This window comes from Strix aluco, chromosome 5 (assembly GCF_031877795.1).
Source record: "Strix aluco isolate bStrAlu1 chromosome 5, bStrAlu1.hap1, whole genome shotgun sequence".
NCBI lineage: Eukaryota > Metazoa > Chordata > Aves > Strigiformes > Strigidae > Strix > Strix aluco.
The window spans coordinates 7,539,205-7,553,262 of NC_133935.1; the positions used below are offsets into that span (position 1 = coordinate 7,539,205).

The following is a 14,058-nucleotide window of genomic DNA, read 5'->3' on the forward strand; positions in this document are numbered from 1 at the left end:
TGGGAAAAAAGACGCAGACAGGATTTAACAAATAAGAGAAGTGAGCACTTGTGGCAAAGGCTAACCACATACTGGACTGACCTAGCAAGAATGTATTAACAGGGTGAAAGAGGTGATGATTCTCTTCTCTCCATCACCTCTGAGTATGCAGCTGGAGTACTATGTCCAGCTTTGGGCTCCCCAGTAAAAAAACCCCCAAACAACGAAAAACCCATAAAACACATAAATACTAAAACTAGTCAAGGGCAGAGCCATCAAGATGCTTAGGAGGTGGAGCACCTGATTTACAGGAACAGACTCTGACAACCGAATTTGTTCAGCCTGGAGAACAGAAAGCTAAGGAGAATCCAATTGCAGTCTCTCACTGCATAAAGGGGCTATGGAGAAGACGGAGCCAAACTCTCAGAGGTATACAGTGAAAGGACAAGAAGAAATGGTCATAAGTTGCAGTTGGGGTGGTCAAATATTGGAAGAGGTTCCCAGAGAGGGTGTGTCATCTGCATCCTTGGAGATTTTCTGAACTTGACTGGACAGGGACTGGACTGATCTGATCTGGCTTTGAAATTAGACCTGCTGAGCAGGAGTTTGGACCAGATGGACTTCAGAGGTCCCTTCCAAATAGAATCTTTCTGTGACTCTGTAATCTGTGAGTATGACGAGAAGACTCACTATGATTTTTAGGGGAGAATGCCCAAGGGAACAGTAGTAGATCACCTGAAATAACAATCATCTGTTCCCCTTCCTTGTAACTTGGAGAGAGAAATTTAGAAAGTGAGAAACAGACTGGATACTGCTTTCTTTAGTAACTCAAATTCTCTGCACCACCCAGTTACAGTAGGAGCTCCTTTTTCTTTTTGCAAAGCTTGGCTCACATCTTGCTGGCCCTTCTGCACAAGTGCTGTGCACTCTTCCTCTGGAAGTTCCCCTACCAGGAGAACATAGGAAGTATTAAAGTCACAATGTCGAGAGAGAAGGTTCTGAAAGGTTGGCACCTCACCGGCTGCCTCAGATTTTTCAAATGAGTAGAGGTTTATTTCACAGAATCACAGAATCATCTAGGTTGGAAAGGACCTTGAAGATCATCTGGTCCAACCGTTAACCTAGCACTGACAGATCCCAACTACACCATATCCGTCAGCGCTATGTCAACCCTACTCTTAAACACCTCCAGGGATGGGGACTCCACCACCTCCCTGGGCAGCCCATTCCAACACCTAACAACCCCTTCTGTAAAGAAATACTTCCTAATATCCAGTCCAAACCTTCCCTGACTCAACTTGAGGCCATTCCCTCTTGTCCTATCACTTGTTACTTCGTTAAAGAGACTCATCCCCAGCTCTCTGCAACCTCCTTTCAGGTAGTTGTAGAGGGCGATGAGGTCTCCCCTCAGCCTCCTCTTCTCCAGACTAAACAACCCCAGTTCCCTCAGCCGCTCCTCATAGGACATGTGCTCCAGACCCTGCACCAGCTTCGTTGCCCTTCTCTGGACACGCTCGAGTCATTCAATGTCCTTTTTGTAGTGAGGGGCCCAAAACTGAACACAGGAATCGAGGTGCGGTCTCACCAGTGCCGAGTGCAGGGGTAAGATCACTTCCCTGTCCCTGCTGGCCACACTATTTCTGATACAAGTCAGGATGCCATTGGCCTTCTTGGCCACAAGAATTTAATTTATAATATTTAATTTATCACAAAACGAATACAAAAACTGACCAAGTGAAGGCAGGGACAGAGTGAAGGACCATGCTCCATGGACAAAATAATACCAATTGGAAGATCCTGTTAAGGACAGAAGGTACTGTTGGAAAGAATAGGCGGGCTTAGAGCGATGTGAATCTGTAGGGTGATAGTGAGATTGTGTAACTGGGAGCCTGTCATTAGAGATACATGACATGAGACTCGTGTCAAGGAGTCAGAGCACCCCCAAGAAAAGATGCATGGAAGAACCATGGTGTCTTAAGTCTTATGTCTTAAGTGCTGTTGTTGGAAAGGAACCTCTGAAAGTCATGTGGTTCAACCTCCTGTTCAAAGCTGGGGCAGCTTCGAACTCTGATGAAGTTGCTCAAGGACGTGTCCAGTCAAGTTCACACAGTCTCCAATGACAGAGATCTCCCATCCTCTCTGGATACCTGTTCCCGTGTTTGGCCATCCCCATTGTGAAGAATGTTCTCCTTCTGTCTAACTGGGATTTCCCTTACCAGAGTTTCTGTTAGTTGCCTCTAGTAGTGCTCTAATCAGCCCTGGCAGAGTATGAATATGGGGACAAGATACAGGGCTCCAAAAGAGCACTTGCTGATAAAGAGATGGTCCCATGTCTGCCGTTGTAGCTGTGCTCCTGGGCATCTTCTTGTAGTCTTTTGGTCACCTTTCACTGATTTAAAAGCATATCAGTGAAAGATATTATAATGGTTAAAGGTTTTAAGATTCTGATTTGAAATAGAAAGAACAATCAGAGAAGGAAGATCCAGGTTCAGATGAGCATCAAATTGGCTGACCTTCACAGGGAAGGGGTATTTTTCTTTGTTGCTTTCTATAGACAGTGTCTATGAATGCAGATTTGCACCATATTATTCAGCATCTTGCTGACAGTGTGTTTCAGCCTGTGAGCACCGGCAAGGCTGAACCTGGTCCAGGGCAGCAGGTGTGCTCGTAACACGGGTGATCAAGGCCATTGGGAATCCAGTGCAGGGCCTGGAGCAGAGAGGGTAGTGGGGGATGTGAAGAGGCACTGTCCAGCCAGGGTGTTTAGTTCAACTCTTTTATTTCTGAACCTGCCTTCCCAACATCCATGAATTCCGCTTTTTCCTATCCGGCAGCTGACATTTGGGCTGCTCTCATTTCATTGTCCTGGTTATCTCGTAGATGGTCAAGTTTGAAGCTGTCATGCTTCTTCTACTTCAGAACAGCACTGCAGGGCTCATTCCCCTATTGCATCCCTTTATTAACTTCACCCCTGTCTTCTTCACTGTCTGTGTCCATGTCCTGTTTGAAGGGATATTGAAGTCAACAATTTCTCTTTAGTTCCCAATTCTTTCAAGATTTATGATGTCTCAGGCCCTACCAAGGGCTTTACTCTCACACTTAGTATACAACACTAGGTTTTATTTTCCATACAAAATGTGCTTCAAATTAAGCTCTTCTCTGAAATTCCCAGTGCCATGGAAAGATTGTGGACCTCCCCTATCTGGAGAGACAGTCGACCTCCCTGAACAGCTTGTGTCTTGGGCTCCATGTGTAGTCAGGAGAACTTCAACAGCCAGAAGACAGACTGGCTGAAATAATGGATTTGCTTGAATTTAAAATACTATATACTACAAATTATCCCCTCTGAAATAAGCCACTGTTAACAGGGAAAAAACCCTTTCCAAGCTCCTGGGGCCAAGATTTGTGCTGAGACCAAATGGAGTTTTCTATATGAAGATATGGAAATAGTATATAAAGATTGTCCAGCCATAGAAATGAAAGAAATGTGCCCTGCAAGTTATCAGCACTGACTTGACCTTCCTACAGTAATAGTGAACGCTCCCTAAAAAGTAACACCAGACAGTCAGCAGGAAACCCAGAGGCTAACATTTGTTTTCACAATGCAGCCATCAAACAAAGGTGTATAGCAGATTTCTAGAAAAAAAAATCAAGAGTTAGTTTATGGGAAGAAAAATGGGTAAAATGTGGCAGCTTAGATGCCTAGAAGTGAATTATTTCTAATTTCTATAACTAAGTCTTGGCTCTACTGAGTATAGTGAATGTATTCAGGTCGCAAACATCTTTTGGCACATTAGGAAAAGGGGTTCATTTTTTTTTTACCAAGGAACTGCTTTGAGAATATTTTCTGAGGAAATATTGAGTATTAAAGACATATGATTATTTTTTCATTTATTTTAAGGAAAGTCTCCAAATACTAAGGCATATACACATAAATACAAGGTACATCTATACAAGGAATATATGCGTATGTTATACAAAACAGACTCTGACATACAAAACTTCAAAGAACTCATGCAATGAAACTCCACCCAGAAAAGTAGAGACATCATTTTCCTTCAAGAAGTATGACAAGTGCTTTAATAACACATTATGCATAGTGTGTACCTTCAACTCCAGAGATCCCAAACAGTGTGGATATAATACAAGAGCTCAAGTAAGATTTGTGGCAATGGATTCTGCATCAGTTTGAATACTGATTATGTGTAGCTCTGAATGGAGCATGTATTTATTATCCTCCCTGCTATTTGCATAGCAATTAATGTTATGGTAACACTGGAGTTATTCAGGTAATGTTTTGATCCAACCATGACATTTGACTCTACTTTTCACAGAGGTTGCTTCCAGGGATTCCCCGTAGTCTTCTAAAAAATGTCCTTTTGTTTCCATAAATATTAATGCATATGTGAAAAGAATTTTATGGATGAATAGAGCCTTGTGTTCTTTCTATATCCCTATACCTCAAACAGGGGAACAGCTGGAAGAACAAGGCATGCCTAGCCAAACTGGTCTAGAAGAGAACTATGGGTGGATGGTAGTTAGTGTAGTGTGTGCAGTAAGCATTTCAGTGAGTAAAATCATCAAGAATGTAGTTGGACTGGCTTATGACTGTCAGGTGTTAGTGTAAAATGCTGTCTAAAGCTCAAGAAATACAGAGATCTGTGAGAATGTGTGGCTGTCAACCTGGAGGGTCACACAAGAATCATTGCTTGACTCTAGCTAATTCTTTTAACTTGCTTCCTAGGCCCGTAGTGTTTAGCTTTGTAGTTTTTTGATCTCTCTCATTTGTGAGCCTGGGAGGGAAAATGCAGGCAAAGAAAACTATTTACTCTCTAATGACCTGTCGTTTGAATCACCATTCTGAGAAAACTGCATGATAAACAAACAAAAATAAAAATATATTTAAAACTTCCAGTTCCTAAAGTTGGTATCTCACAGTGGCAGATCCCACATCCCTTCTTGCAATGCTTCTTCAGGTGAAATGAACAGCCACTTTCTCACAGATCCAGAATTGCTTACTTGAACAGGACTGTGTAGCATAAATAATCCAACCATAGAAGGAGGCACAGAAGATGTTGTCATATAACACAACCCTAGGAAATGAAAAGATATGGCTTAATAATGTCCCAGTGACCTCATGTGATCTATATTTGGGCCATTTGTAATCATACTGATTTGCTACTGGAATGCAGAATTATTTCCCCCTTGGAGCTATTTTATTTTGCTAGGTGGTCCTTTTGAGTCTAGTGCATGTGATTGAGATGTACTTTGCCAGCCATTGTTCCTTATACAGGACACAAATCTGGAGCTCCACAGCAGATACTATAGTCTCCATGTTCCTTGGTCATTGCACATGTGACAAACATGGGAAAGTAAGAGGAAGCACAAATTTCGTATAATTTACTTGGCCCATCGGATAGAACTACACTGGTCCTAAGTTATGAAAGCTTACCAGTTTGTTGCTTCTTTTGAAAAAGCTGTTCCATCCTCCCAGTACCAGCCGCCCCTTTCAGATATGTATGATAATCCAACCCAGTAAAACTGTGAATCGTGAGGCAGAGAAACCTGTAGGTATGGGAAAATCACAACAATATTTCAAAAAATGAGACCCAAGTTCCTGTATTTTCCAGCTGTGAAGGTTCTGCAACCAAAGGAGATAGTTCTTTCTCAACAGCAGAGTAACATTGTCCATGCTTGTTTTCCACGAGGCAGTGCTGACTGCTCTCACTATAGGATCATTCAAGTACCATTGTTTATTGAATTGCCACAAGACAAGTATACCCTGGATTTGTAAAAACACTTATTTTTTAAAGAAAAAAAAATGAAGCTTTATTTGGTCTGCCTTTAGATATCTACACTGCCTTTAGATATCTGCAGTTTAGATATCATAGAATCATAGAATCACAGCATGGTTTGGGTTGGAAAGGACCTTCAAGGATCATCTAGTTCCAACCCCCTGCCATGGGCAGGGACACCTTCCATTAGACCAGGTTGCTCAAAGCCCCGTCCAACCTGGCCTTGAACACTGCCAGGGAGGGGGCAGCCACAGCTGCTCTGGGCAACCTGCTCCAGTGTCTCACCACCCTCACAGTAAAGAATTTCTTCCTTATATCTAATCTAAATCTAGACTCTTTAAAACCATTACCTCTCATCTATCACTACATGCCCTTGTAGAAAGTCCCTCCCCATCCTTTCTGTAGCCATCTTTAGGTACTAGAAGGCTGCTGTAAGTTCTCCCCAGAGCCTTCTCTTCTCCAGGCTGAACAGCCCCAACTCTCTCAGCCTGTCTTCACAGGGAGGGTGCTCCATCCCCCTGATCATCTTCATGGCCTCCTCTGGACCCACTTGAGCAGGTCCATGTCCTTCTGATGTTGGTGCCCCCAGAGCTGAACGCAGTAGTGCAGGTGGGTTCTCATGAGAGTGGAGTAGAGGGGGAAGAATCATATCCCTTGACCTGCTGGTCACACTTCTCTTGATGCAGCCCAGGATACATCTGGCTTCGTGGGCTGCAAGCGCATATTGCCAGGTCATGTTGAGCTTGTTGTCAACCAACACCCCCAAGTCCTTCTCCGCAGGGCTGCTCTCAATCCACTCATCACCCGGCTTGTATTTGTGCTTGGGATTGCCTGACCCATGGGCAAGACCTTTCACTTGGCCTTGTTGAACTTCATGAGGTTGGCACAGACCCACCTCTCCAGCCTGTCCAGGTCCCTCTGGATGGCACCTCCCTTCCCTCCAGCGTGTCGACCGCACCACACAGCTTGGTGTCATCAGCAAACTTGCCAAGGGTGCACTCGATCCCACTGTCTGTGTCACCAACAAAGATGTGAAACAGTGCTGAATGATGTTAAACAGTCCCAACGCTGACACCTGAGGAATGCCACTCGTCACTGCTCTCCACTTGGACATGGAGCCATTGACCACAACTCTTTAAGTGTGACCATCCAGTCAATTCCTTATCCACTGAGTGGTCCATCCATCGAATCCATGTCTCTCCAATTTAGAGACAAGGATGTGGTGTGGGACAGTCTCAAAAGCTTTGCACAAGTCCAGGTAGATGACATCAGTTGCTCTTCCCTTATCCACCAACGCTGTAACCCCATTGTAGAAGGCCACCAAATTTGTTAGGCACAATTTGCCTTAGTGAATCCATGTTGGCTGTCACCAATCACCTCCTTATTTTCCATATGCCCTAGCATAGTTTCCAGGAGGATCTGCTCCATGATCTTGCTGTGCACAGAGGTGGGATATAGATACGGGAGCGCTGTTTAAGCCCCAATTAGAGTCTGCGGAGGCCAACAGATCACAGAATCACAGAATCATCTAGATTGGAAAAGACCTTGAAGATCATCCAGTCCAACCATTAACCTAACATTGACCGTTCTCAACTACATCCGATCCCTCAGCGCTGGGTCAACCTGACTCTTAAACACCTCCAGGCATGGGGACTCCACCACTGCCCTGGGCAGCCCATTCCAGCGCCCAACAACCTCTTCTGTAAAGAAATACTTCCTAATATCCAGTGGACCCTGAGAAGTGTTTCATCTCACCCAGTGGAGTGCTACTGAATAGTGACTGTATTGGCCAGATATCCCACCAACTGTAATGGAACCTAAAGAAGTAGCTCTGAAGTTGCAGACTGCTTACACTGTAGATGGCTGAAGTTAGGTGAGATGAATCACACCATAGAGGGCAGAGCCTGTTGCCTAAATACAAGTTTCTAGCACCTTCTGAGATTCTCCAGCCTGTCTGAGATCTTCACATATGGCTGACAGGCACAACTCAGAACCTATGGGAGGACAGTGTCTTGCTGAGGCATTATTTGGAGGTCAAAGACAATCACCCTGGGCATCTCAGATTGCCCTAGAAACCTATGCTTAGGCACCTGAATCATTCCCTCAGTGTCTAAGTGCTACCTAAGAGATTCCTCAGCAACTTAGCCTGTTCAGATCCTCCAGATACTCTACTACTGCTTAGTAGCATGTTTAGGGACTCATCCAAAATCTAAAATCCACAGTTGGATTGAACTGGTCTGGCCTCAGACTGACTGCAGCTGCATATACTACATGTGGAAGAAAAAGCAAGCACCCAGACATCTGGAATCAAACTTTCCAGGGATTTATATAACATATCAAAATCGCCTCTGGAATTCAGCAACGAAGGTGTGGTGTTCAGGTGTCTCCCAGTAGTGTGAACCATGATTCTGACCTCAGGATGCTGCTAAACTCAATAATAAACTGTTTCTCCACTTTCTGTTTTGTCTTTACCCATCTGATTTTCACTTAAAAAAATAATACAAAAGGCCAACCTTTCTGCCTTAAAATGAAAGAGTTGAGAACCCCAACATGAGGCTAACTCCATCTGGAAAAAGGAAAGAGTTTCCAGGGAAGCTTGTTTCCTTTTAAAAGCCTTATGTAGCAAAAAGAAAATAAGGATATTTGGGCTTTGTGCAAGCTTAATAGCTGTTGAAAAAGAGGTTCCCAGATACATGTTTTCGAAAAGGGAAAATATGGTCTCAGTAGCAAATTACAGATTTTTCATTAGTCAGAAAAAAAAAAAAAACCAAATTAGTAAGACTACTTAAAAATGTTAATTCCCTAAACCTTTTTGAATCATCATAATATAATCCACTGCTGTCTAGCCTTTGTGCCATCATTGACACCACTCTGTGATAACACAAGGTCAGAAAAAAAACCCTTTTATAGTCACTTTGTAGTGCAGCATGCAAATGACAGTACCATGGTGAATTGGCCACTCCCTAGATTTCCAGTGGATGTGGGTTTGATGCTGGGAGCCCTCAGTAACAAAACTTGTGGAAAGAGATAATAAAAACATGCATTCTGTGTGCTGGGCCTCTCCTCCATGCTGATAATATGCAATTTATTTTCTCTGTGAAAACCTAAATATTAGCTAAATAAGGTATTTTGTACGATGTTCTAGTTCTCATAATACATAATTTCACTATTTCTCACAGCACATAATTTAGAAAGTGTTGCAAGTGATGATAATCTTAGACTTACAGGAAGGCAACTTGACTCAGAGTAAATTAAATATATGTACTGTAAAAGACCAAAGTATTTTTTGCCTGCAAGATTGCTGGAAGTTAAAAAATGTGACATAAAGGAAAGCATGAGTTTAAGACTGTACCATCTTTGCTTTGTCTTTTAGCACAAGAAGAGTGGAGTTTCTTGAGGAACAGAACTCCTGGCTTTGCTTCCATGTTTTCTTCTGCTTTGAAATGTAGAAGCAGTTGTCAGCTCCACTGCTCTGCCAGCTTGCTGGACACAGAACACATTTTGTTTCTAGAAATCAGAGAGAGTATTACACAGACCTGTGAGGAATAGAGGGGCTTTAGCTACCGGATTGACTGAGAAAAGAAGATTAAGGGTAGCCATGAATCAGCTGAGCTCTTGAGGGGTGAGAAACAAGTTGTTTTGCATGTTAGCATACACATATCCACATCTTAAATACTCCACAGTTTAAAACAGACACTAACCGATCAGATCTTTTCCCTGGTGATTTATAGTTTTTCAGTCAACGGGCTCTGAAAAGGGGGTGATTTGTGTTTATTTACATAACAAACACATTTACCATTGTTCTCCTTCCCTTCAAAACACAATGCTTCCCTCATTTCCTGCAGTTTCTTTCTTTCCTCGGGATCCTTGGAAACCTGAAAAACTGAAGGGCATGAAAGTGCTTATCAAAGATAGTTTTAAAAAATTTGTAGCTTTAATTTGTAGCTTTTGGCATTCTTTTATTTTTTGTCTACTTCATTTTTATGTCCAGCGTTGTGTGTACATCGTCTGCATTTTCTTCACCAGGAGAAAGTGCAGCACTGGAAAAGGTCACCTGGGAATGTGGGTGCATCTCTGCCCTGAAAGATTTTTCAAAAAGCATCTGGACAAAGATATGAATGAATTTATCTAGGATTGGTGACATTGCATCTTTGAATGGTGGGGAGGAAAGGCTGGGTGTCAGACTAGAATCCTGAAGAATTGCCTCTGTGATGCCATGGACCACGCTGAGTGTTTGTCCGAGGCACTTGCAACTGCTTCGCTCCTGCGAAAAAGAAGCTGGGGACTCTGTCTGTGCTTCCAAATGTAACGTGGCATCATCTTTGGTTGTTAATTGAAATGTTTCTATGGAAAATCTGCTGTAATCATTGGGCAAATGCATCAGTCACAATACTTTGACGCCGGGATTGCCCTCCCTGCAAAATGTTTTCAATCCAAGAAAAAGAGGGATCCGTAACTGTGAAGTATTGCGGTAACAGTCACAGGGGGGCACCATCATCCAGATAGTGTGGCTAACGAGGTGAGCTTCTGGGTGTGAAAACAAAGCGTTTCAGAAATGGGTTAGAGTTAGGGGTTAGGGTAAGTGTTAGGGGTATAGGTTAGGGTTGGGGTGAAGGTTAGGGTTAAGGTTGAGGTTAGGGTCATTATGATTAGGGCTAGGGTTACGCATTAGGTGTTAGGGTTATGTTTAGGGGTATAGTTTAGGATTAGGGTTGGGGTTAGGTTTGTGCTTAGGGATAAGGTTAAGGATTAGTTTTAGTGTTAGGGTCATAAAGGTTAGGATTAAAGTTAGGGGGTTAGGGTTAGTGTTAAGTTTAGGGGTTAGTTTTAGAGTAAGGGTTAGTTAGGTGTAGGTGTTGCATTAGGATTAGTGTAATCCTTAGGGTTAAGGTAACTATAAGTGCAGATATTAGTGATCCTGAGTGACTGGTGCTGACACTCAGCCATGAGGGTACTTCTGTGGGAGAGCTGTATTGTTGCCTTTCTTGCTGTATAATTTACACTGGGGGAACGGGAACACCAGGAATCCGCAGGGGGAGAAGAAGCAACTGTATGGCTGGAATTCACTCCCACAGCTTGGGACACCACAGTACTTACACAGGGCCAGCAGGACTACCAGCCCCATCAGCAGCACCAGGCACAAAGCGAGGAAAGCAAAGGCCACTGGCCGCCATATGGAAGATGAGGCAGAGGCTCCTGGGACAAACAAAAAACCCATTCAGCAACAAAACCAGCAACTGTCCTCACCACACAGTGGCATTACCTCCCCTTTGACAACACCAGTTCACCTTTACCCCTTCTGCAAAGCCTCTTTTTTTCTTACTGCAGTTGTTATCACTGTTCTGAATTTCCTGAAGTCATTTTGAGAAAATACCTCTTTATCCACTGAGAATATTTATTAACTATTTATTAGGCTTTAGTGTTTTAAACATCTTCCCATGAGACAGGTAAACAGATTAGATTTTGCAGTTCCCACAGTCCTGGAAATAATAAAACAATCTCTAAATCCTCCACCTTGAAAAAGAAAAATTACCATCTAGTTTTGGATAACCACCTGGTTTTGGATAATTACTTCTGGAACCTGTGATTGGGATGTCTGAATGATTGAGATGTTTGAACATTAAACTGTGTATCTTTCTTAAGGCTCTTTCTCCAGATTTCCATTGTGGTTCAATGTCTAATCAGGAATGTAGTTCTCCAGAATTTTACAGCTGAATATCCTCTGATTAAAATCTTTTCTTTTATATATATATATGCATTTTTCCCTCTTGGGAAGCAGTGGTCTGCAATTTTCTATAATACCCTTTCATATCTATTCTAGAGTGTTCAGGTTAATTGAAAAGTATTACATGCATCAAGTATTTTACGGGAGTCCAGTGCATCAGAACAAGCACCTCCAGGGAACTAACCTTTTGTTAGGTGAGAAGAAACACCCTCCAGAGGTGCCCAGAAGTACAGACAGATTTGGCAACTAAAACTTACATGGTCAAAGTTAAGGGAGACAACCCTAGCCCGCACAAGTTAAAGGTCATTTGAAGAGACTGCAGGTGACACCACATTGGGGACAAGTGCTCAGAGAGGTTGTGAGATCTCCATCCCTGGAGGTTTCCAAAACTCAAGCGGGCAAGGTCCTCAGAAGCTTGATCAGACTTTAGAGCTAGCCCTCTTGAGCAACAGATTAGAAAAAATGAACTATAGAGGTCCCTCGCAACCTAATTTGGTCATAAGTCTATCAACTATACATGTTCTCTATGCATATCAACAGGCCATTTTAAGAGTTTTCTGAGCTTGCCACCCTGTTTCTTTCGGGGAACCTCTGCCCCTAGATCACACTCCCTAATACTTTATCCTTGGTGTTCTGGCTGCTGCTTCTTAACAGCTTCTCCTCCATCCTCCTTGTCAAGCAGTCATTATCCATGGATAGCCTTACATCTTTTCCAGACAGCACCAGAGTGTTGTTAATTTAGTCTTTGTCTACTCTAGCCAACCTGCAAAGAGCAGCAATGATATTTATTTCACACATAAGCCATGTGGTGAATTTATGAGCAGCAGCAACAGTACTCAAGTCATCATTTTATGGACTCGGGCATTCCATGGGCACAGTCCACTACCTTAGATAGCACTCTGCTTGTTTATAGAAAAGCTTTGAGTATAAAGAAATAAAAATATATACTCCTATCAGAGCTTACATTCCCTATTAAGACAGATAAACAGGGCACCTTTCTATTCCCCAGAGCTGAGGAAATTGCTTCCCTTTCCAAGGCCTGCATTATCGGATAAAACTATAGTGCCTTCATCTTTTGTGCCATGCTGTAATAAATCCTAGCAAAAGGAAAAAGAATCCACAGAAAGGTAGAATTTGTCTTCTGTGTTAAAGCAAATGGAAAAAATACTAGAGTAAAGATAGGCTTGAGAAAAAATATCATCTGTGATCATAAACAATAGCACACAAGACTCCATCATAATTATTCTCTGTGCTGTTTCTATGAACATTTATCTAAGAATATACTACAGAGTTTAGAAGGGTTCTAAAGAATCAACATAAACATGGAGATTTAAGTTATGCCCTGATTTAAATCAGAAAGCTAATTTCCATCTGTACTTACTGTCTACTGTAACACAATGGGCTGGAGCCTTAAATGCAGAACGTTTGTTTCTGCTGGAATATCCAGGAGTAATAGCTGAAGCTGAGGGTCGTAAATTTAAAGCGGTGTAGCCTTCCTCATCCTCCATGTCGAGCTCGTCACCCTTCTTTCCTGCACTGTGGGAGTAGGGGCACACTGCAGCGAGACCAATGTCAAGGCGATGAGAATGGTTCACGTTTCAGCATTTCCAGTGAAACCACGGAGGAAGCTGGCTCTGTTCTGATTACTGTGGCATAGTGGAAGTGTAACATATTGAAAGCACATTAAGGTGACACTGACAAAGATGGATATTTTCTTCCTGAATGTGAAGACAGGGAGTCTTGGTTGCTGGCTGGAACCTAAGGCTGTTTGATTTAACTATCCGCCTGATCTGACCCCATAAATACAGCAAACATCAGGATTTTCTACCTCCTTAATATAAGATGTGCTAGAAATAGTTGCTATTTTGAGTTAAAGTATGAAAGATATTCTGCTCATGTCTCAGGGCACAAATTCAACACAACAGCTGCACGGAAAGGAATAGACTACATTTCTATACACTGCTGTGAAATGAATGAAAAATGAAATTATTTTATAAAAATCCACTGAAATAAATGCAAGAAGAGGAAAAGCTGAGCTGAAAGGATGGTGAGGCCAGGAGCTTGGCAGGATTCACGTGACCTCTCAGCCTATGTCAGAGAAAGACCAGACTACACTGAGGACCTCTCTGCTGTTGAACTGTAGACAGAAGTCACTGTGCAGAAGTGGTTTGTCCATCCTCACTCTCCATCTTGAGCTCTCTGCACTGCCTTGCTCCAGTGATGAGCTGTAGTTCTTAACGTCTTCAGTGACCAACTCTCCTTAACAGAGCACTTTCCCAGGCATGATGAGTTGCGTGATGGTGACAGGGTCAGTCAGAAGGAAGTTGCAAGAGAGGAACTTCTGTGGTAGCTGTTCCTGCTTTTGTGCGTAAAGTTGAGAGTTCCCCATTTGCAAAATAATATCAACAGACTTGAAATACATTCTAACAGCTGGGCTATTCTTCCTGCCTTGCTGTGCAGAGGATAGATCTGTTCAGAGAGAAGTATCTCTGGCTGCATGTATTTCTTGCATTATATCTTACCTGTATGCAAAGAGAAAGCATGATGGAAATGTTGGGA

At 42.7% G+C, this 14,058-nt stretch overlaps 1 protein-coding gene across 2 annotated transcripts; it reads right to left on the bottom strand.

Annotated features, from left to right (window-relative positions):
- Nucleotides 1–3,853: 3,853 nt before the first annotated feature.
- Nucleotides 3,854–14,058, bottom strand: LOC141923972 (natural killer cells antigen CD94-like). 2 transcript variants are annotated; one of them, XM_074825751.1, is made up of 7 exons: nucleotides 14,022–14,058; nucleotides 12,881–13,145; nucleotides 10,872–10,970; nucleotides 9,571–9,657; nucleotides 9,127–9,281; nucleotides 5,432–5,544; nucleotides 3,854–5,072 (listed from the first exon to the last, which is right to left on the bottom strand). In XM_074825751.1, the coding sequence occupies exons 2-7, from the start codon at nucleotides 13,005–13,007 to the stop codon at nucleotides 4,952–4,954; spliced, it is 702 nt and encodes a 233-aa protein (XP_074681852.1). In that variant the 5' UTR covers nucleotides 13,008–13,145; nucleotides 14,022–14,058; the 3' UTR covers nucleotides 3,854–4,951. The 2 variants fall into 2 exon arrangements, with proteins under 2 accessions (XP_074681852.1, XP_074681851.1); XM_074825750.1 differs by having other exon boundaries at nucleotides 12,881–14,041.

Coding starts and splice junctions, on each gene's coding strand:
- LOC141923972 (XM_074825751.1), bottom strand. CDS start 13,007: ATGGAGGATGAGGAAGGCTACACCGCTTTAAATTTACGACCCTCAGCT. Junction 9,282..9,570: donor TGAAGGGAAGGAGAACAATG/GTAAATGTGTTT, acceptor TCTGATTTCTAG/AAACAAAATGTGTTCTGTGT. Junction 5,073..5,431: donor TCAAAAGAAGCAACAAACTG/GTAAGCTTTCAT, acceptor TTCATTTCCTAG/GGTTGTGTTATATGACAACA.